Source organism: Sebastes fasciatus, chromosome 24 (assembly GCF_043250625.1).
Source record: "Sebastes fasciatus isolate fSebFas1 chromosome 24, fSebFas1.pri, whole genome shotgun sequence".
Classification (NCBI taxonomy): domain Eukaryota; kingdom Metazoa; phylum Chordata; class Actinopteri; order Perciformes; family Sebastidae; genus Sebastes; species Sebastes fasciatus.
In genome coordinates, this window is record NC_133818.1 from 17,827,445 (window position 1) to 17,850,058 (window position 22,614).

At 44.2% G+C, this 22,614-nt stretch overlaps 1 protein-coding gene across 2 annotated transcripts in view; it reads right to left on the reverse strand.

Annotated features, from left to right (window-relative positions):
* LOC141763223 (double-stranded RNA-specific editase 1-like) overlaps positions 1 to 22,614 on the reverse strand; it is a 79,614-nt gene that overhangs the window by 29,902 nt on the left and 27,098 nt on the right. Inside the window, exon 1 of one of the 2 annotated variants that reach the window (XM_074627714.1) lies at positions 21,861 to 22,039. The exons of the other annotated variant lie outside the window; for it this stretch is intronic. Within the exon in view, the coding sequence (XP_074483815.1) occupies positions 21,861 to 21,960 (100 nt within the window). The 5' untranslated portion in view covers positions 21,961 to 22,039. Of the gene's footprint in view, positions 1 to 21,860; positions 22,040 to 22,614 lie in introns of those variants that run through there. 2 annotated transcript variants of the gene reach the window in all.

The following is a 22,614-nucleotide window of genomic DNA, read 5'->3' on the forward strand; positions in this document are numbered from 1 at the left end:
GAGCCGGGTTGTAACAGTGCTGCTAATTAGCAGACGTTAGTCTTTTTATGCAAAGACTTTTTTTGTTGTGCTTTATGGTGTTTCCCTCTTTTTTAGTGTTTCCCGTCGCTATTTCATACCTCCATTATTTTACTGTTTTTGCATAGTGAAGATAAAAAAGGAATAAAAAAACGTCATCGTTTCCATGATCACACAACAGCAGACAGACAAACGCACAGAAAGAAATGTGCTCCCTGCCAACACTAACTGGCAGCAGGTGAAACCATTCTGAGCAGCCTTTAGAGACGGACACATCCGACTAACCTTCATATTCTAACAGCTTTTTATTCATTACTTAAAACATGCTGAACATTTCAAAAAAGGAAAGCTCCTTTCAGCATCTCGGCTGGATTTGATTTGACATATTTGAGGAACTGAGAGGTAAAAACAGGAAGCGGTCGTCACGGTCGAGCTGGTGGTCAAACTTTGACCGGTATCAGATCAGAGTGTGTCCACGCAGGACGAGCCCGTCCGGACGAACCCGTCTGGACGAGCCCGTCAGGACGAGCCCGTTAGGATGAGCTCTGCAGTGTCATACCATCGTGGACACACTGGCTTCTGTCATATCGTGAACCTCATCCCACTTTAACAGAGGTTTAGTGAGATCTATTAGCCTCCACCAGATGTGCACCACATGTGCACCTTGTTAGTATCTAATTTCATCAGGTGGCGTATTTACTGATGGAGCATCGCTCTCCTCAGACTCACCACGGACAGTTTCAGAAAGAGAGACCGTCTTTTTTATTCTACTTCCTTGCAAAAAACAGGCGCCTATTACCCACAATGCACCTCGACCGTCATTCCTCTATTCTTTTTTATGATATTTTTCTCCTATACAGTGCTAGTACCGATAGGAAAAATGAAAAGGAGATCCCATGAAGAGACACATCCTGGTTGATATTTGGCTTCATGAGATCAGTGTAAATGACACAAAGCAGAGCAGTCATGTCATCATAGTCAGTACAGATGTCTTTACAAACCGTTACCGTATCATTGACCTTTTCCTGTTGGAACCAATCCATCCCCTCCGCCCTCAACACCTCTCTCACTCATATGTCACAACTCATCACCCAGCTTATTCCGCCCTTCATCCAGCCTTCTCCTCCTCCAGCCTGCCCTAAGCTACTCCTGTCAGACAGAGGTACTCGTCTCTCAGGCTGATAAGAGACACTGAGCTGCCATTATTTCCTCCAGTCTAATTAGGAAACTGTCACTCAGCGTGCCATACCCGGACATAAATAAACAAACTGAGGCCGGCCGAAATGATGCAGAATTATGGATTTAAAGCGATGTGGTTTCACTCCTCTGGCCGGCTGTGACGCTCTGAGAGCACGTTTTTAGACCAACCCTGGCTTCTCATGTTGGGTGGATGGGGACGGACTGCAGCCTGACTGATCTTCTCACTTCATCATTCGGAAATTTCAAAAGAAAACTGACCAGAGGCCCGTACTACGAAGCGACTTCATCATACCCAGGGCCAATTAACAGTCTTATTAATTTAACGGAATACTCAAAAGTCAGATATAGTTGTTTGGATATAAATAGCTCTAAAAAGTGTAATGAAAGAATGGGTTACACCTCATTATCCCCATTAACATAAATACGGCGTGTATGACTATTTCTTCTCTCAGCTGCCTCCCCGTCTCCGGCGGTGTGAAGCGGACTCAAGACCAAGTAAAAAAAATTTAATATAAAAACATAATTCAAAGCGGTAAACACCCACAGCATACAGCCAGCTGTCCTTCCTGCATCTGTCAGTTTAAACTGTTGTTTTTAGTCTGGATTATGACTTAAACTTCTTCAGATGTGTGTGATATTATCATACGATCTGCTCTTCGAGCTCTGATTGGTCAGTAGGCGGTGCTTTTATACGAGTTGATCTCTTATCTGGAACATAACCTGCTCCGGAGCAGGTCAGCTGTTCAGCATCAGTTACCATGGCAATCTACCCCGGTAAGACGTGAACCACCTTCGTAGGACGGAAAACCCTGAAGGGTCAACCCTGAAGTTACCTCGCTAACGCCAAATCCTGCTTCATAATAGAGGCCTCAGGCTACTTTACTAAATGGTACATACAGTAAAGAACAGCAGCACATGACGAAGAAACAATTCATTTTACACATCTTTCTAATATGAATTCATGATTCTAAAATCTGGGGCAGATCGGACTATGTACAGTTGAGTTACAACAACTTCCTGTTTCATGGCAAATGGCTCAAAATGGCCGCCATGCCACAGTCAGGTCGTTCAGTGAAAACTCACCATTTGAATAACTTCTCATCCTCAATGTCTTAAGATGGTCCTGACCAAATTTCAAGTCGATCTGATTAAATCTGTGGGAGAAGTTTGTTAAAGTACACGGCCTATAAAATGCTGAAAATGGGTGAAAATCGCATATTAAATTCAAAATGGCTGACATCCTGTTGATTTTTGGGCATACCTCCAAGAGGCTTTTTTGTGCGTCCTCACATGTTACATCTCTCTGCCAAATTTCATACATGTAGGTGAAACTGGAACGAGGGGCTCAATTTGTCCAACTTTCTAGGGAGCCCTAGTGAGCCATTTTGCGACACACAAACCCGAGACCCTTAAAATATCAAATTTTTCACCGCGTCTGATAAGTGTACCAAGTTTAACAACTTTTTGAGCATGCCCTAATAACTCAACAATAACGGCCTAACTAAGCAGGTATAAAATGGGGAATGTAAACAGCTCTGCTAGATATGCAACTCTATTATTTCAGCACCACGGACACTCTGACCTCACTGTGAGACAATAAGCACAGCACCATGGTGACCTCAGCAAAACAACTCTGTTCATTTAATGTCCCAAAGCATATTGATATGTTTACATGTGGACATTTTTATATACTCAGTTTATCACCTATAACTAATGCAGTCCACAACAGTCCTGTAATACGTGAAGGATATACTGTGGTATTATACAGACAGGTATTTCTAATATTTATATCAATAAGGGTAGGCTGAATAACAAACACCCCTTCTGTATAATGGAAAAGAGTTCAACAGCAGCACAAACTACATCCTCCTCCTCCGATTAGATACCATCACCATACTTGGGTGCCGATTCGATATGTATTATGATTCGATATTAAAATTCAATGTGATTTTTGTTAACTTTTTTACCACTAGACCATGGGAAGAAGTTGAACCATACACTTTTAGGGACTTTTACTTTGGAAAATCTCTAAATGATAAGTCAAACTGAGTAAAAATGTTTGATTGTCAGCATGTATGTAGTCAGACTTCATGTCCTGAAGTCAAATATATCAGGATCATTGTCATTGTCATTATTTATTATACAGCAACCCAAAAATTAAAGAATAAAGACATTTCCCTCACAGATTAGTGGTATTTTCTTTTTAATTTATAAGGGACATGTAATATTTTATACTTCTGGTGAATAGAATCCATCAATCTGATTTCCATAGATGTATTTTGTAGATACAGTTCCCTTTGTTAACACCTTATTTTGAAAAGCAGACGTAGTCCCACGTGTCTACTTCCTCTAACTTCTCCAAGGTGGTCTCCAGCTCTCCCGTCAGCTCGAGATGAGAGTGACGGCCGGCTCGACCGCACGTTACCGCGGAACCATAACGTTTCCTGCTAACTTTTTCTGACTTTTTTTTCGCACATATTTCAGCCTTATTTTTGGGGAAATATTTCAAACATTTTTCAGACTTTTATTCAGACATACAGTATATCAGCCTTTTTTCGGACATTTTTTGGGCCATATTTCGAACATATTTCGGCTTTTTTCTGACTTTTTTCAGCCTTTGTTCGGACTTATTTTCAGACATATTTTGGCCTTTTTTAAAAGTTAGCGTGCAGCTTTAGCCGTGATGTCTAGCTCTGCTTTTCCTGTCAATGTGTGAAACCCAAAGTGTTTCCATCCTTTACTGGATGTGTAGCGTTTACCACGCTGGATTTAACATGGGAGGGTGCAGGTCGTATCCACGCTGACCCTCCAACGTTTTATACTTTCTCGACTCAGCTCACTGCGGTTTGTTAATATGACGTCACGTTACTCAGACTACAACAATAAAAGCGGTAACTTCCTTCCAACTCCGCATAGACTCAAATTAAACAAATATATCGATTCTGGGATTAAAATATCGATTTCAAAAATCGTTACAAAAACCGCAATACATAGGTGAATCGATTTTTATTCCCACCCCTAATATACACACAGCAACACACAGATAAACAGATCAAATAACACACAAGCAGTTCACAAAATCTTCATGTATGTGCCAGCAAAGTACCTCCACTCATTAGATCCATGCTCTATAATGGCGGTGGTTATGTCAAAGCAAGCGACTAATACACGTATTTGGAAATTACCGATCCAAAGCATTTCACCGATGTTTCTGACTGCGAGTAGACATGACTTAGGTATGTGACGCAACTATGTCATGGCCGGTGTATTGCTCAGGATAAAAGGAAGCTCAGTGTTGAGTGTGAAGTTGTTTGTATGAGTATTCAACCTGTTGTGAACAGGCATGTTTTAGCTTTTTATTAGCTTTTAAACTAGCTACTTATGAAACAATCTGGTCGTTACTTTACTCCAACTCCAGTGTCACGTCTCTCAAGAGGCTGAACCGTCATCAGACCGATAGCAGACGGTTTCCCAGACTGTAGTGACCATGACTGTAAACTGACTTAATGGGTGGAGTGCCCCTTTAACAGGTAGGCTGGAAGCCTTGGAGACGGCCAAAAACCAAGAAGGTGACGGCCAAAAACCAAGATGGTGACATCCAAAAACCAAGATGGAGACGGCCAAAAACCAAGAAGGAGACGGTCAAAAACCAAGATGGTGACAGCCAAAAACCAAGATGGAGACGGCCAAAAACAAAGAAGGAGACGGCCAAAAACCAAGAAGGAGACGGCCAAAACCAAGATGGAGACGGCCATAAACCTAAAAGGAGACAGCCAAAAACCAAGATGGCAACAGCAAAAAAACAAGATGGAGAAGGTCAAAAACCAAGAAGGAGACGGTATGAATCAGTCTTATATAGTTATAGCCATTCAGCCAGAACCACATTGTTGGAGTCGATTAAACTCGATCCATAAACAACGTTTCATGGCGAAGAAACCTTTTCAAATGTTTGCACCATTTATGTCTGCAACATGTCGTCAGAGTTGAGCCTATTTCATGTTTGTCTCTGTAGGAAACCCATTTATAGACATTGTTGGTTAACAATGTTTGCTATATTCAGCTACAAGTGAGAGGACCTCAATTAGACCCAATGAAATGGCTAATCAGCTTTCCTCTGGAAGGAGAACAGAGCGAGACTCCGAGCCAATGGGATTGACAGGAAAAGGCTTCATACTTGGTGTGTATAATCGCTCCTCTGTTGGCAGATATGGCCTCCTGCCCCGCTGCCACTCAGCTGTGTGGCTCCAAACATTAGAAATGACAATGTTATCAGGCTTCTGTGGCTCTATTGTGTGAGACGGGTGGAAGGAGAACAGGGCTTAGGGTTGCCTGTCTCGAGATAATGGAAGAAGAAAATGAACTCAGGAAGTAAAATGTCAACAAATGGAGTTATCAGCCAGGCTTGTCACACGAACAGAAACTTTTGAGGGTTTGAATATTGTATTATGCTCATTCAGAAACCTTGTTTGCCTCATAAATGACTGTCTGAATCACATATATGGTGACTTGTTGCCGTTTGCTACAGAATCTGATTTATCTGATCCAGACAGTGTTTAACATGCACTGTTTCATACATTTACTGCTGTTCTAAAGTTCAGAATAACCTGTTATATTTTATTCTTTCCTTTAATAAGAACTATTCTAACAGAGATAAAAACAGAATCATTCAGACAACAAATGTGTTATTACCATTGAACAGCGTTTTGTTCTCCATCTACTAAACTAAATAACATCTATATGTAAATAGGGTTTTCTAAAAGACCATTCAGACATATAGAGTCGTCCTCTCACACATCTGACTGGACTCAATCCAGCTTTGTGGCAGCACATTACTAACTGTTGAGCGGCGGTGTACATGCATATGGCACATTATTTGTTGAGCAGTAATACAAGGCGCCATCAACAAATTGGAAAGACAATGAGATTGTGGAGGATAAACAGCTGGCAGGAATGGAAAGTGGCATGTATATTAAAGGAATCCGTGGCCTACCAGCCATGTCGTATGGAGAATAAGTTTATCAGACAAGCAAGGCAAAATAAATAAAAATCTATTTAGGCTGCCTACTGCCACGCTCGACACAATGCTGCCTCAGATCATGCATCACAGCACACTAACCACAACAGCCTGAAACACTGAGAGGAGACGGCAGAGGCTTAGCAGCAGGCACAGGAGGAAATCAACCATCATATAGAATAAACTGCATTATTAACTCTTTCATGTTACTTCAAGTAAAAACCAAGCAAGTCACAAGGCAGACATGTTTAGCTCTTTCCCTCTGCAGAGACGTGACATTATGTTATGTATGTATTATGCTATGAATCTGTGGGCTTTTGTCTCCACTGTACCTTGATCTAAAGTTGGGCTTTGCTCAGGAGGTGGTATTAAAACTAAGTGCTGGGTTCTTTCAGGGCTCGCTGGCTGTGCTGTCAATCACGATTGGTCAAGAAGATGTGTTGTAGAAGGCGACGGCCAAAAACCAAGAAGGAGACGGCAAAAAAACAAGAAGGAGACGGCCAAAAACGAAGGAGACGGCCAAAAACCAAGACAGCGACGGCCAAAAACCAAGAAGGCGACGGCAAAAAACCAAGATGGAGACGACCAAAAACCAAGATGGTGATGGCCAAAAACCAAGATGGAGACGGCCAAAAACCAAGATGGAGACGGCCAAAAACCAAGAAGGCGGCGGCCAAAAGCCAAGATGGCGACAGCCAAATTGCTGAACTGAAGGCGTCAAAACTGCAGTCCACAAACCAATGGGTGATGTCACCGTGACTTCGAACTCTTCTTATATACTATGTCTATGTATTTTCTATGTATTTTCCCTATAACTAGTACCAGCTGACGTCCTGTAGTCCTTTCCAGCACACTTCAGACCTGTTAAATAAAGTGTTGCCATATAATGATGTGAATGTGGTCATTTTTTGCATTAAGAATATGACTTTTAACAGACAGTTCAGGAACTTGAGTCTAATTTTCATAATTTCTATCAGTTTTGATATGACGGAACTTACCAAAGCAGTATACTAGCATATATCTGGTAACATGCACAAAACACAGGTCCAACCGAGCAGAAAACAAGAGCAGTTACACGACCAGACAGGCTGTAAACAAACCAACAGTTTATCCAAATGATTGAACCACTTTATCTGGAGGTCAAACTGAAAGTCTTTCTAATTCATTGCACAAGAAAAGTCAGGAAGTCAGTCTGTAAACTGTGATGGATATAATCTTACTGTTCACTTTCATTTTCTCCTCCAAAGACGTTTAACTAACGTGGAGGTTTGTTTCCCATCTGAGTGTTTAACTGCTCGAGGTTCTTGAGCTGTTGTGTGGTGTAATCGAAGTTACGCGTGACTTCCTAGATGTGAACACACAAGAGTTACGAAGCTGAAGCCATAATTAACTTAGTGAGTACAACGTTGTTATTAGAGATGGACTGAGGACCAAAAATAAGAGCCAAGACTTGAGACTTTAAATGTCAGATTGCTTTTGAACGGCTGAATTTGCAAATCAGCCACAACTAGATGAATAATGCAGATGATATATATTATATTACAGGTGAAATGAATTTAAACTAACCGCTGCCTGGAAAGCAAATCAATCTGAGGCTTTGAAATGCTTCATTGTTATTAGGCATGCAAAATCAATTGGTCTCATTAAGTGGGTAGTGGCTCTACCTTGTGGGGGAAGACATTTAATATTAAGTTAATATCCAAGATGGCGCTAACTACGGCTGCCTCGGCGATTTGGTGCGCTCAGTTTTTCTTGTTTTTTTGTGTTTCTTTAGTTTTTGGTGGAAGTTCACGGATTGTCTTCTCTAGAGAAGACATCCTTAACCTCAGGGAATCTACCCCAGCAGATCTTTTCCCCAACTTTCTGGCACCTTCAGCAGTTTTAATGCACGTTTTGCTGGGAGCTGTGGCCCTCGGCCGAGCGGCGAAGCGCCGGAGAGGAAAGCGCTCCGGAGCGCTGAATCGCTTCAGACAGAGAGGACTAAAAACTCCTCTGCCTGCGATATTCCTCTCCAACGTGCGCTCACTGTGCAACAAAGTGGACGAGTTGCTGCTGATGGTCAGTACCAACAGAGATTTTTCCCTCTCTTCTGTCTTGTGTTTTACTGAGTCGTGGTTGTGTGGAACTATACCGGACTCTGCGCTGCAGCTGCCCGGCTTCCAGCTGTTCCGAGCCGACCGCGACCCGGAGCTATCACACAAGACAAAAGGAGGGGGAATATGTTTCTATATTAACGACGGCTGGTGCAAGGACGTGACAGTGCTTCAGCGGACATGTTCTCCGGATCTGGAATCATTTATTATCAACTCTAAACCATTTTATTCCCCCCGTGAATTCTCCTCCTTCATTCTGGTCGGTGTTTACATCCCGCCTCAGGCTCACGTGGAGCTCGCGCAGCGGCTGCTTGCCGACCAGATACGGGAGGTGGAGAGAAAAAACCCGGACTCTCTTGTTATCGTTCTTGGGGACTTTAACAAGGGGAACTTATCACAGGAACTCCCAAAATATAAACAGTTTGTTAAATGTCCGACCAGAGAGGAGAACACGCTGGACAAGTGCTACTGCAACATCAGAGACGCATATCACGCCGTTCCCCGCGCTGCGCTGGGAAACTCCGACCACGTCTTGGTCCACCTCATCCCCTCTTACAGGCAGAGGGTCAAACTGGCTAGACCGGTTGTGAGGACGACCAAGAAGTGGAGCAGCGAGGCGGTGGAGGATCTGCGTGAGTGCCTGGACTGCACGGACTGGGAGATGTTTAGGACCGCCACTGACAGTCTGGACGAATATGCAGAGGCTGTGACGTCGTATATCAGCTTCTGTGAGGACAGCTGTATACCGACGCGCACCAGGGTTCACTACAACAACGAGAAGCCCTGGTTCACAGCCAAACTCAAACAGCTTCGTTTGGTTAAGGAAGAGGCATTTAGGAGTGGTGACAGGGAGGGCTTTAAAGAGGCTAAATACGCGTTTGGCAAGGCGGTGAGGGAGGCCAAACGGCAGTATTCAGAGAAACTACAAGAACAGTTCTCAGCCAGTGATTCTGCCTCAGTCTGGAAAGGGCTGAGACAGATCACAAACTATAAGCCCAAACCGTCCCACTCCACGAATGACCTCCGACTGGCAAATGAGCTGAATGAGTTTTACTGCAGATTTGACAGACGTAGTGACGGTCCTGGCTGCATCTCCTCTCCCCCCCGCCATCAGCCATCAGCAATCAACACAAGCACCCCCCAGCTTTCTCCACAAGCACCCAGCCGGTGCACACCCCTCCCCCCCTTCACACCTCTGTCCATCCAAGAGGAGGAAGTCAACAGGCTCTTCAAAGGACAAAACCCCCGCAAAGCAGCCGGCCCAGACTCTGTCTCATCTGCAACCCTGAAACACTGTGCAGACCAGTTGTCTCCAGTGTTTACAGGGATTTTCAACACCTCCCTGGAAAACTGCAGGGTGCCGTCCTGCTTCAAAGCCTCCACCATCATCCCGGTCCCCAAGAAGCCAAGGATCACAGGTCTTCAGGACTACAGACCCGTCGCTCTGACCTCTGTGATAATGAAGACCTTTGAACGACTTGTGCTCTAACACCTAAAGACAATAACCAACCCCCTGCTGGACCCACTGCAGTTCGCCTACAGACCTAACAGATCTGTAGACGACGCAGTAAATTTAGCCCTTCATTACATTCTCCAGCATCTGGACTCCCCTGGCTCCTATGCCAGGATCCTGTTTGTGGACTTCAGTTCCGCATTCAACACCATCAGCCCAGCTCTGCTACAGGACAAGCTTTCCCTGCTGAGCGTGCCTGACTCCACCTGCAGGTGGATCACTGACTTTCTAACTGACAGGAGTCAGCACGTAAGGCTGGGGAAGCAAGTCTCCGACACCCAGACCATCAGCACCGGTGCCCCCCAAGGCTGCGTTCTCTCCCCACTGCTCTTCTCCCTGTACACCAACGGCTGCACCTCCAGACACCAATCTGTCAAGCTCCTTAAGTTTGTAGACGACACCACCCTCATCGGCCTCATCTCCGAGGGTGACGAGTCTGCCTACAGATGGGAGGTTGACCATCTGGCATCCTGGTGCAGCCAGAACCACATGGAGCTGAACGCCCTGAAGACAGTGGAGATGGCAGTGGACTTCAGGAGGAACTCAGCCCCGCTCCCCCCCCTCATCCTGCGCGGCTCCCCAGTCAACACGGCGGAGTCGTTCCGTTTCCTGGGCACGACCATCGCCCAGGACCTCAAGTGGGAGCTAAATATCAGCTCCCTCACCAGTAAGGCCCAGCAGAGGATGTACTTCCTGAGGCAGTTGAAGAAATTCAACCTGCCACAGACCATGATGGTGCACTTTTACTCGGCCATCATCGAGTCCATCCTCACCTCCTCCATCACCGTCTGGTTCGCCGCTGCCACCGCCAGGGACAAGGCCAGGCTGCAGCGGGTCATCCGTGCTGCAGAGAAGGCGATCGGCTGCAACCTTCCCTCCCTCCAGGAGCTGTACACCTCCAGGACCTTAAGGAGGGTAGGGAAGATTGTGGCCGACCCCTCCCATCCTGGACACCATCTTTTTCAGACTCTGCCATCTGGCAGGAGGTTAAGGTCCATCAGGACCAAAACCTCACGTCACAAAAACAGTTTCTTCCCCATGGCAGTGGGGCTCTCCAACAGCCCATCCGCCCCCCTGTGACTGTCTCTCCCTCACACACACACTTTATATCATGTTTATAGCTTATTTGTAATTTGTAATTTGTAAATTGTACATTTTTATTATTTTATTCTAACGTTTTTATCTATTCTTTTGTTTTTATCTATTCTTTTGTTATTATACAGTTTGTCTCGCACCAATAATGCCAAAGAAAATTCCTAGTGTATACCTCTTACACCTGGCAATAAACACCATTCTGATTCTGATTCTGATTCTGATTTAAATACATTGGTAGACATGTCAGAAACAGCAGGGCCTCAGCTTATACGTCAGGAAACCCCATCAACAAGAACACAGAATTTGGACACCAGCCATCAGCGGTAACTAGTAGCTGAGCCAACAGTGATAAATGGATTTTGGAGCCTTTTTCTGGTGCTTGGGGCAAGTTACAATCATAGCCCCGGAGGGGAAAACAACTGCAAACAGCTGTCAGAGAACTCTTTTAGTGGCCTAATGCAGATGGATTGATCCTGAGGAGAAGCAGACAGCAGAGAGGGGAAACGGTGGCCTCAAACATGTGATGCAGACACACACAAAACTTTCGTCAACATCGCCGGCAGCACAATGCTTTTCTCACACACAAACTCCATTTTCTGCCCATGAAATGACATTTTGAGACGTGCAGAAATTGGACCCTGACGGGCCAGGGTGTGACTTATTGATAGGCCAGGGAGAGGTGATGAGATGGGGGATGAGAGCAGAAACATGGACACATTGGAGGGAAGTTTCTCACAGTCACATCAAGTGGAGAAAATGATGTTTGTCCTTCTAAACTAATTTAGTTAAAAACACAATCACAAAATGAAGACATTTCAGTAAAGTTTGCTCCATTCATGGAGATCACTACCTGAACTTTTCAGCTTGGAAGGTACAAATAGAAAAGCTTATTAACCTGCACCTCTCTGCTTTAAATGAACTCAACTTTTCACAGGCTTCTGGAGCCGGATGGAGATGTGACATTTACAGCAGATTACAAGAAAGTCATAACAGAATCTGCCTAATGTAACTGCTAACCCACTGTATTCAATCAATTACACCACACAGAAAGGTGCTAACTAGAACCAACCTAGGGGGTTCTACCAAGAATCCTTTTATATTCCAAGGGCTTCATCTAGAACCCACCCAGGGGGTTCTACCAAGAATCCTTTTATATTCCAAGGGTTTCATCTAGAAGCCACCCAGAGGGTTCTACCAAGAACTGTTTTATATTCCAAGGGTTTCATCTAGAACCCACCCAGGGGGTTCTACCAAGAATCCTTTTATATTCCAAGAGTTTCATCTAGAACCCACCCAGGGGGTTCTACCAAGAATCCTTTTACATCCCAAGGGTTTCATCTAGAACCCACCCAGGTTGTTTTTTTTACCAAGAATCCTTTATATTCCAAGGGTTTCATCTAGAACCCACCTAGGAGGTTCTACCAAGAACCCTTTTATATTCCATGGGTTTCATCTAGAACCCACCCAGGGGGTTCTACCAAGAATCCTTTTATATTCCAAGGGTTTCATATAGAACCCAACCAGGGGGTTCTACCAAGAATCCTTTTATATCCCAAGGGTTTCATCTAGAACCCACCCAGGGGGTTCTACCAAGAATCCTTTTATATTCCAAGGGTTTCATATAGAACCCAACCAGGGGGTTCTACCAAGAATCCTTTTATATCCCAAGGGTTTCATCTAGAACCCACCTAGGAGGTTCTACCAAGAACCGTTTTATATTCCAAGGGTTTCATCTAAAACCCACCCAGGGGGTTCTACCAAGAATCCTTTTATATTCCAAGGGTTTCATATAGAACCCAACCAGGGGGTTCTACCAAGAATCCTTTTATATCCCAAGGGTTTCATCTAGAACCCACCTAGGAGGTTCTACCAAGAATCCTTTATATTCCAAGGGTTTCATCTAGAACCCACACAGGGTTCCTTGTGAAAACCCTAAAGGGCCGAGGCTGATGTGGTGCAGCACAACCCACAACAATCAGAACTCTCAGTCACAGGTTTTTGGGGGTGTGACTGGGAGGATCTTTTCCATGCTTTCAACAATCCTTTAAGAACTCTTTCTTCCAAAAAGGGTTCCTAATAGAAGAAGATGTTCCCTTCATGTGTCTCTGTAGAGAACCGTTGGTATTCACTGTCGTCTCATTCAGCTGTGTTGACTACAGCATGAAGGAACTCGTCCCTGCTTCCCGAGGACACTCGCAGGCTTCAGCCACCTCTCTAACATTTTCACAGCGGCTCTGTGAAATCTTTATGACGGCTTTAATTTACTGCGTGGCCCTGGCAGTAGCTGGAGGGGGCAGGGTGAACGCTGTATCAATTCAACACGCTAATGCGACTCACTTAACCAACAGGGCTTCCATGCAGACCACCACCCCCCCCATCCCAGAGATATTTGTGCTGCTGACAGCGAACCGCTGTAGTGCCCTCTCCACTGGGTGCCAAGGAGAAGAGCCAGCTGTCCTGAAGGTAAAGCAATTAAGTGGATTATCTGCTTCCACGGGGAGAGAGAATGCTTGGGTAGCGTATTGTGAATGAAGCCTCGGGGCCAACAACCACAGGACTCATTTATGAAATACAGCTCAAGGTCATCTGAGGTGGATGCTACCTGGAAGTTAGCACTATAAATATTTCTCTGAGAGTCAATTCAATGTTTAGCTGTGCAAAATGGACCTACTTCTATTTAGTGTAAAACAGAATGAAATTATTTTACATGTAATAATCTCTCGACTGTCGCTTCCCCGTCTGAAGTCTTGTAAAAATGTAAAAAGCCAATTAGAAACTCCCTCGCATGTATTTATCCATAGGAATCATTATTCTCCAGAAGGCATAGTTGGGTTTCCTCTCAGTTCCTCACCATGATTACAGAAACATGACATTTAATGCATCACATAGCTGACAGAAACCCAATTACTTAAGCATTTCTAAACACAGCGATTGGGCCTCTCTGCTCTTTTTAAGACAGCTTTTCACCATTTCTGTTTTTCCATGTTCTTTCCCACTCGGCCAAGCTGACCTAATCTTGACAGAGTCACAGGGTGCAAATATACTTTAATTCAACAGGACCAACACAATGCTCCTTTCTGGATACAAAGGAAGGGATCAAATATGCATAACTGCAAAACAAAAACGTTGAGCACATCCCTCATGGATGGATAAAATTAGGGATGCACTGATACCACTTTTTTCAGACCGAGTACAAGTACAAGTACAAGTACTTACATTTGGGTACTCGCCGATACCAAGTACCGATACGAGTACTTCTCTGTGCCAAAAGACCCTCGTTAACAACCAGCTGGAGGGTGTGAGCGACACACGGCAGGCTGGGGAGTCCCGCATACGAGGCGGTGCGCCGCCACCGGCTCTAGGTCGGCTCGGAAAGGCTCGGGGCGAAGGTGCTTCCCAGGGCCGTGGCCACAGTGTCACCGGAGCGGACTGTCCTTAGTACGCCCCAACCGCGTCGTGCCCAGGGGAACGCGCCAGGGGTCTATAGCAATGTCTGCAACCCGCCCGACCCGTCTTGAAAAACAGACAAAGGAATCTAACACATGCAGAGTCAGAGGGTGCAAGCAAAACCCTGTGGCGCAATGAAAGTGAGGGCCGGAGCGCGCCGCCTGAAGCGGGATCCTGGCCCCGCGGGGTCGGGTGCACCACCGGCCCGTCTCGCCCCGCACTGTCGGGGAGGTGGAGCGTCACACTGCAGTAAAGTGGTATCGGTGCCGTTGTATCGGAGCCATTTTGCGAGTACGAGTACATGAGCACAGTATCAGACCCCGATACTGGTATCGGTGCATCCCTAGGTAAAATGGTAAAATCCTCCCTTCTAGACCTACACTACTAAAACGCTGGTATTTTATAAGCTTTCTGTAATTGAGACTGCAGCTGTGAATGCTGACATGTTGCAGTGAGATATTTCCCTGTCAGCCTCAGGACTCTCTTCTCCCCCTCCCCTCCCCCCCTCCCACTTTTCCCCTGGCACACTCTCTCATTTTCATTTAACGCTATCACAGGTAGCCGGGCCTCCTGGGCCTCCTGGGCCTGAACATTGCTGCAGACTACATGCTTGTGGAGGCTCTGCTCGTGGTGGCCAACTGGGACACGGAGCCATGCATGCTGAGGAACCAGTAGAGCAGGAATGTCTTCCCATAGGACTACATCTCCTTACAGGGGTAACTTTACTATTCTGGCTTGGTAAATGGAAAATAAATGGTTTTTAGCCTTCATTTTCTTGTTCTTGCTCAATTGAGGAGTTTATGGCCCTAAGGTTGTTTTCTCTGCTAGACGAGGGGCTACAATTACATAAATGAAACAAGAAGAAGTATTTAACATGTGCTGAAACCAGAAATGAGATATCCTTTTGGTTTTAGGAGCAATGAGCTTTTACTTTCCGTGACCTACAGTAGCTTGGCTCAAAACAACCTGGGAACCCATCAGCTGTCGGTCTGACAGTGGTTCAGCCTCTGGGGGCAACGGCTAACATCTCTGGTGTTCTGGTGTAGCCAGCAGATGGATGTATGAAGAGAACTGGATCCAGCGTTGGAGGCGGGGCCCCGTTCAGTCCTATGAAAGTGCCTCAGTGGCGCATGAGGCCTAAATGGCTCAACTTCCGTCTGGAAAAGTACCCGGATCTTGGGCACATGGAACATGCGCCATGGCTTGCGCTCCAGCCTCGGTCTGGGTCTCATTTAAATGAACGAAGGAAGGGAAATAACTCTGGATTCCGCTATTAGTGCGTTTTACAACTTTAAAACTTAATTTTTTAAATAAGGACTATTAGAGTGTTCATACTGGGAAGTTGATTCACCGCAAAATAAATTGTCCGCTGAGTTACAGACGTCTCTTTCCCAATGTAAGTCTATGGGGAAAAGTCTTTTGGGGTCCAATGGCATCACGTGACGGACACGGAAGTTGCAGTACTGCCGTTTGGCCACTATGAAAGTTGGGATCAACGACCGGCGCTCTTCCCGGAGTCTTGAGCCAGCAGATATCTGGGCCAAGACTTCCTCTTCTGTTCACCTGTTATTGTTAACAGTCTGATAAGCTACTTGAGAGGCAACAATGGATTTGTTGCATCCCTTTTAAGGGATACTCCATAAATAACAATATTGTAGAGCAGATATGTAGAGAGCTGAGGGGAAGAGACGAGAGCTTTGGAAGTTTCAGAGAGGTTTAAAAAACTGATCTGAAAGTCGTGTGAAATGCAGCTGTTCATATTCAGAAACAACTTAAAGAGATCTTATGTGACCACTCTCGAGTTCCTGACCTTGTAGTCACCGGTTCAACCTCTGACCAAGTGATCTGAGGTGACAGGCTTCAACTTTGTTCGAGCTCAAATGACTTTTTCATTTTCCAGAAGGTGTCAGAAGGTTGGCGTGAGAGATTCCAGGTTTCCCCTCGCAGTCGCTGACCCTCCTCCACCCCATTGTCTCTGCATCACTGGCCTCGCCGTGCACAACAGATGGCTATCACTGTTCTCTTCACCCCAGTCAAGGCCGGGCCGGGTCCTCCGCTATCTCCCAGAGAGAGACGGCTCAGGGCTGATGTTGAATTTCACACCCCATGGCATCAGGATTAGCGAGAGCAGGAGCTGATGGACAGGCAGGTGGAGGAGGTGGAGGGTGGAAGGTTGGTGCTGTCTACTGATGCCTAACAAGAAGCGGATGTCTGTGCACGCCTCACAGTTACTGTCTGTGCTCTCAGCTGGCTCCAGCTTTCACAGGTATAGCACATTAATGAAGTAGTGTGTTTCCAGGAATAATAATCACTTTCCTATCGCGTCTACGCTCCTTAAAGGACACATGGTCACATGGATGCTGATTTATGGACCAAAGATAAGCCACAAAACTAAAGCATCTACAGCAGCATTTGAACAGAATATAGACAGATTATTGTGTCATGTGACTTGTTACTGAAGATGGTGGAAACAGTGGAAATGTGAGTGAGAGGTGGAGAGAGGAGTGGCGGTGTTGTCAGAGTTTGTTGTGTTGGAGGACAGAAAGCGTAGCTTAGTGTTATCTAAAAGATTTTCAATATCACGGCTGAATATTTAGATGATTTCCACAACGTGGATGAGACGTAGTAGTCACTTAGACACAAAAACATGTGGCAACAGGGTCCAGGGTGAAAAATAGTGAAGTTAACCTTTAAACCTTTAATGATCTGATTCCTTCTTGCAGCGCTGTACAGGAGTAGTAACAGCAGGGATGCACCCATACCACTTTTTTTCAGACCGAGTACAAGAACTTACATTTGGGTACTCGCTGATACCGAGTACCGATACGAGTACTTCTCTGTGCCTAAAGACCCTCGTTAACAGCCAGCTGGAGGGTGTGAGCGACACACGGACGGCTGGTGGAGTCCCACATACGAGGCGGTGCACCGCCACCGGCTCTAGGTCGGCTTGGAAAGGCTCGGGGCGAAGGTGGCTCGCGGCCGCAGCTTTACAGCACTCCCCACCGGGACTGGTACCGGTGCATCCCTATTACAAATCTTGCATTGAATCTGGCTTAGATTAAAAGTCAACATAGTCAACGTAGAAGTGCTAGATGAGTGTGCCCTTCATGCTGCGGTTCTCTACCTGTGTGACGGACTCACAGCCCTGAGCCCTGAGGAGAGTCGGGTTATCAGCAGAGCTTCAGGCCGACCTGGCTGCAGGGAGGAGGGGAGCTGGGGTGCTCTATCAACTCCTCCACATCACAGAGCGCCGGCTGTTTGCCAGACACAGATCTGCGGCTGCGGTTTTGGGCCGACAGACACATCCCTTAGCGGCGGCGTGCCGTACACGCCTCACAGAGCACATCGGCTTATACCTCGTCTGGAATTCACTTTTGCTCCCAGTAGATTAAACTCACACTTCAGTTCATCTCACAACACCCCGCTTAGCAGGGACACGAAAATGATGGGCTTCTCACACCCGCCCCGCATGCAAAGTATGTACAATGGCTCCCGTCTTTTTACACATTAGTACTGTTTACCACACTCTCCATGAATAACAGTTCAAATTCAATTCTCCCGAGTGGGATAAAAAGATGAAAAATCACTGCTGCTGTGGCTTTTTGTTGCGATAGCTGGGATGTGAATTAATGTGAGGATTAAGTGCACTTGACTTCAGCAGCTAGTGAAAATATTAGCAGAGGTTTGCGATCGTGCACGGAGCAAACGAAGCAGGACGGGACGGAGTTGAGCGGATCTGTAGTTCTGCTCTTTGCCTCAGAAGCAAGCTACAACAAACACTAAATATATACATGTCTGACATTTACTGAGAGAGGAAGTAAACGCTTCTGCAGAGTGTTTTCTTATTAAGGATTCATTGACACGTCTGGCACAGTTAGACGATACCAACAGTGTGAGGAGAGGCAGGGACACACCTCTGAGCTGAAGTCAAACACAACTCAACATCTGTCATGAGAGAGGTAATTCATCCAGAAAGAACAAACAGTCTTAATGACTCTATATATTATTTATATTATTATATACGAAACAGTATCAGGGCCACACTGAGGGGGAAAAAAACTGAAATTTTGAGAATAAAGTCATAACTTTACAAGAAACAAAGTCGTACTATTACGAGAATAAAGTCATATCTTTAGGAGAAAAAAAGTTGTAATATTACGAGAATTAAGTCATAACTTTACGAGAAAAAAAGTCGTAATATTACAAGAATTAAGTCATTACTTTACTAGAAAAAAGTCGTAATATTACGAGAATTAAGTCATAACTTTAGGATAAATAAAGTCGTAATATTAGGAGAGTAAAGTCATAACTTTAGGATAGTAAAAGTCGTAATATTAGGAGAATAAAGTCATAACTTTATGATAGTAAAGGTCATCTCCTCCTCCTCTATAGAGCCAGTTCCTCCATCAGGTCTGTGTGGTTCTTTCTTCAGAATAAACTCAGTTTCTTTCACAATCTTTTCCAGGTCCTGATGCTGATGATAATGTGCTGCTGATGAGCCAAAAGATGAAGGATTTGGTTATTAGTGAAACCTAAACTAAAGTAGAACTTCACAAGCTGCTCCACGTTCCTCATTTTCACACTATTTCCCCTCTAAAATAACACGTACAATTACTACTTTATAATATTATCACTTTATTCTCATAATACTACCACTTTTTTCTCTACATTTCTGACTTTATTCTTGTAATATTACGACTTTATTCTCGGAATCTCCGATCTTTTTTTTTCCTCAATGAGGCCCTAATACTCCGTCGTAATTATATATACACGTGGTGGAGGAAGTATTCAGATGCTTTACTGAAATAAAGGTACTAATGCCAGTGTAAAGACACTCTGTTAAACACAGTCAAAATCCTGCAGTAAAAGTATGAAGTATTAAAAGTAAAAGTGTCCCCTGTGACTGTTATTCTATGTTCTATCAGTAGATTATTATTACTCATGCATTCATGTAAAAGCAGGATTTAACTGTTGTAGTTGGTTGAGCTCCTTTTCAACTATTAAACTCATGATTATTTTCATTAATCTGCTGATAATGTCTGTTTTGTCCAGTTCAAACCTCAACATTATTAAAACATACATCTGAATTATTAAAATAACTAAAAGGAATCAGCTCATCCTCATCTGTGAAGCTGAAACCATGAAATGTTTTTGTATTACATATGATTGAAACGATCACAATAGTTGCCAATTAATCGTCTGTTTATCGACTTATCGATTAATTGCTTAAACCGTGAAGTACACAAGTACACAAAATACACAGTAGTTTGGTTATCTGAATATATCCAAGTGTTTTGTTTCCATCTACAACATTAATCACGTGTTTAAAACTGTCTCAAACTGCGACTTTAATCCTCGTTTTCCTCCAAACGTATGTTGGTTCTGTAGTTTAGTTTAATGGGAACGTGATTTTGTTTGGGTGGCGGGGGGGGGACACACATCCAGAACCAATACTAATCACATTCTCAGCTAGAGAAGAGAGGTTTAGAATTGTGAATCGATTTCTGGAGTTCACTTTGGAAGTAATCGTTATTGTACAATAATTATTATTATTGTACAATAGGTCGATAACGTAGTCGTGTCCATGTGTAGGCCTAATTGTGAGGTCTTATACCAGGGGTCAGCAACCTTTACTATCAAAAGAGCCATTTTAGGCAAAAAAAAAAATCTGTCTGGAGCTGCAAAACATTTGAGCATTGTGATGAAGGTAACACAGTTTATAGTCTAAGTATATAGAATATAAGTCTAATGCAGTGAGGGCCAAAGAGACAATGTACTACAGAGTATTAGGGCCACATTGAGGGGAAAAACATCTGAGATTTACAGAATAAAGTCGTAATATTACGAGAATAAAGTCGTAACTTTAGGAGTAAAAAGTTTGTAATATTACGAGAATAAAGTCGTAACTTTACGAGAAAAATAGTCGTAATATTACGAGAATAAAGTCGTAACTTTAGGAGTAAAAAGTTTGTAATATTACGAGAATAAAGTCGTAACTTTACGAGAAAAAAGTCTTAATATTACGAGAATAAAGTCATAACTATCTCAGATCTTCAATTTATTTTTTTCCCTCAATGTGGCCCTAATACTCCGTCATACCGTCGTAGACCTACAACAATGATAAATAAAAATGAAAATGTAAACAAAAACAGTTATTCATTTCCATTTTTAAAAATCCACAGGGAGCCGCTGGAGAGGAGCTACAGAGACACAGGTTGCTGACCCCTGTCTTATACTGTTAGTATGCCCCCATTACAGTGCACTCAAACTCCTGTTAAACCAAGGAGCAGCTCACAGGGAGAGCTGAGCAGCTCCTGGTGCCTCCAGTTCATCGTTTAGTGCTGCTGTTGGTTGAATATTAATGATAAAGGTGGTATTGTTATTATTACTGAACACAAACTCTTCTGATTATAAACAGTATGAAAACAATATCAGTATAATATATCTTTTATACAATGAATGTCAGTAATGAGGTAAATTCAGGGTGATGCTGATAGAACGTGTCCCACCACACAGCTGAGCAGGTCTGATCTTCTTCTACTAAAACTGCAGATGAAATTACTTTTTGTTGGTTTTATACGGCTATAGCAGCATTTTCATTGCATTTGTTTATCTTTAAAAATGACATTTCATATGTCAAATATTTAATGTTTCATGCGTCGCTCTTGTCCATTAAAAGAACTTTTATTTAATTTAAATGGAGAGAAATTCACAGAGATTGTTGAAAGTCCACGTTTACTGTGAATGGACATCTCAGCCGAGTTTTTTGGGGGGGGGTTTCTGAGAAGGTCCGTTTAAAAAAATGTCAACCTTATGTGTTCATGTTATCATAATTTTAATCTCTAAAATACTGATAATGTCTCAAAATTCCAGCATCTGTCAGGCTCTCGTATTATTTTATTTTCAATTCTGAGGACAGATTTTTGGATTCCTCTTTGTTATTTGACTCCTTGCAGTAAGTTACGTACTAACATAGTGATCAAGATCTTGTTCTGGTATGAAGAAATAACTGACAGAATATTAAAAGTGCATTCTTTAGCCCTCTTTGTTTTTAAGTTCTGATGTTTCAGAAGACATCTTAAGACCTTCAGTACATCAAGTTTGGATTAAAACATGTTATTCACCACAAGAATCCAGCAGAATTTACACTTGAAATCTATTATATTTTGTGCTATTTCCATAAAGAAAGATGATGCCTATAGAGCTCAAAGAAAAAAGAAAAAAGTTAAATGTGAGATCCTTCAGAGTTGTGTCTTGTTCTAACCAGCACATCTACGTAGAGCACATGGAGTCATCAGGACAACAAGTAGCTTCATCTGACCTTCCATGATGACAATCAACCAATCCAGTCCATGAACAACACCAACACAGTCCTCTGAACAGCAGCGCTGCTCCAAACTCCCTGTTGTAGGTCCTCTAACACACACAGACAGACAGAGTAGACGGAGTATAGAGCAGCAGGCAGAGGACGGAGGTGTACCTTTGCGCTCGGAGCGTTTCTTCCTCCTCCTCCTGCACCTGCGGCGGACCAGGCAGTAGTAGGCTGCTGTCGGGGGGGAGCTGTCCAGCAGCAGAGCCATGGCTCGGCCTCACTCGCTCTAATCTGTCCCCCTCAGCTACCCTGCAGGCTCCGATGTGCTCCTCACTCCCCCAGCCTAATGCTGAGGACTGACACACAGTGTGCCTGGACAACTTTAGACAGAGGAGGGAGGGGATGGGAGGGAAGGGGAGGGGATGGGAGGGAAGGGGAGGGGAGGGGAGCGGCAGTCAGCCGAGCACATGAAGCAGCCACAGAGCTGCTGTCACATAGATGGGCTGGGACACCTCCTGCTCTCCTCCTCTGGCTCCCCCCCCTACTCTCTGATCCACAACTTGGCATAAAAGCGCTCTTGAAAAAATACCAGAAAGGACCTTTTGAATATGCACCTGACACTACATGAGACAGTAACTGTAAAAGTGCTAAACACCATTACAGGAACAGCCGATTACACTGTTGTCAGGCTATTAAATAGGCGTTATCAGACCCTGTAAGCCCCATACATGTGGGTCAGAAGGGACCTACTACACCCATTAGTAGGTTTTATCATCTATTCACATGGTAGATCACCGAAAGAAGAAGACGACAGTGACCTCTAGCGACCGTAGTAATTATGACAGGAGCAGAAAAGGAAGTCAGACACTGTAGTATTGACAGGGTGAAACCAACTTTGTGTTTGTAGTATATGAACCCAAAA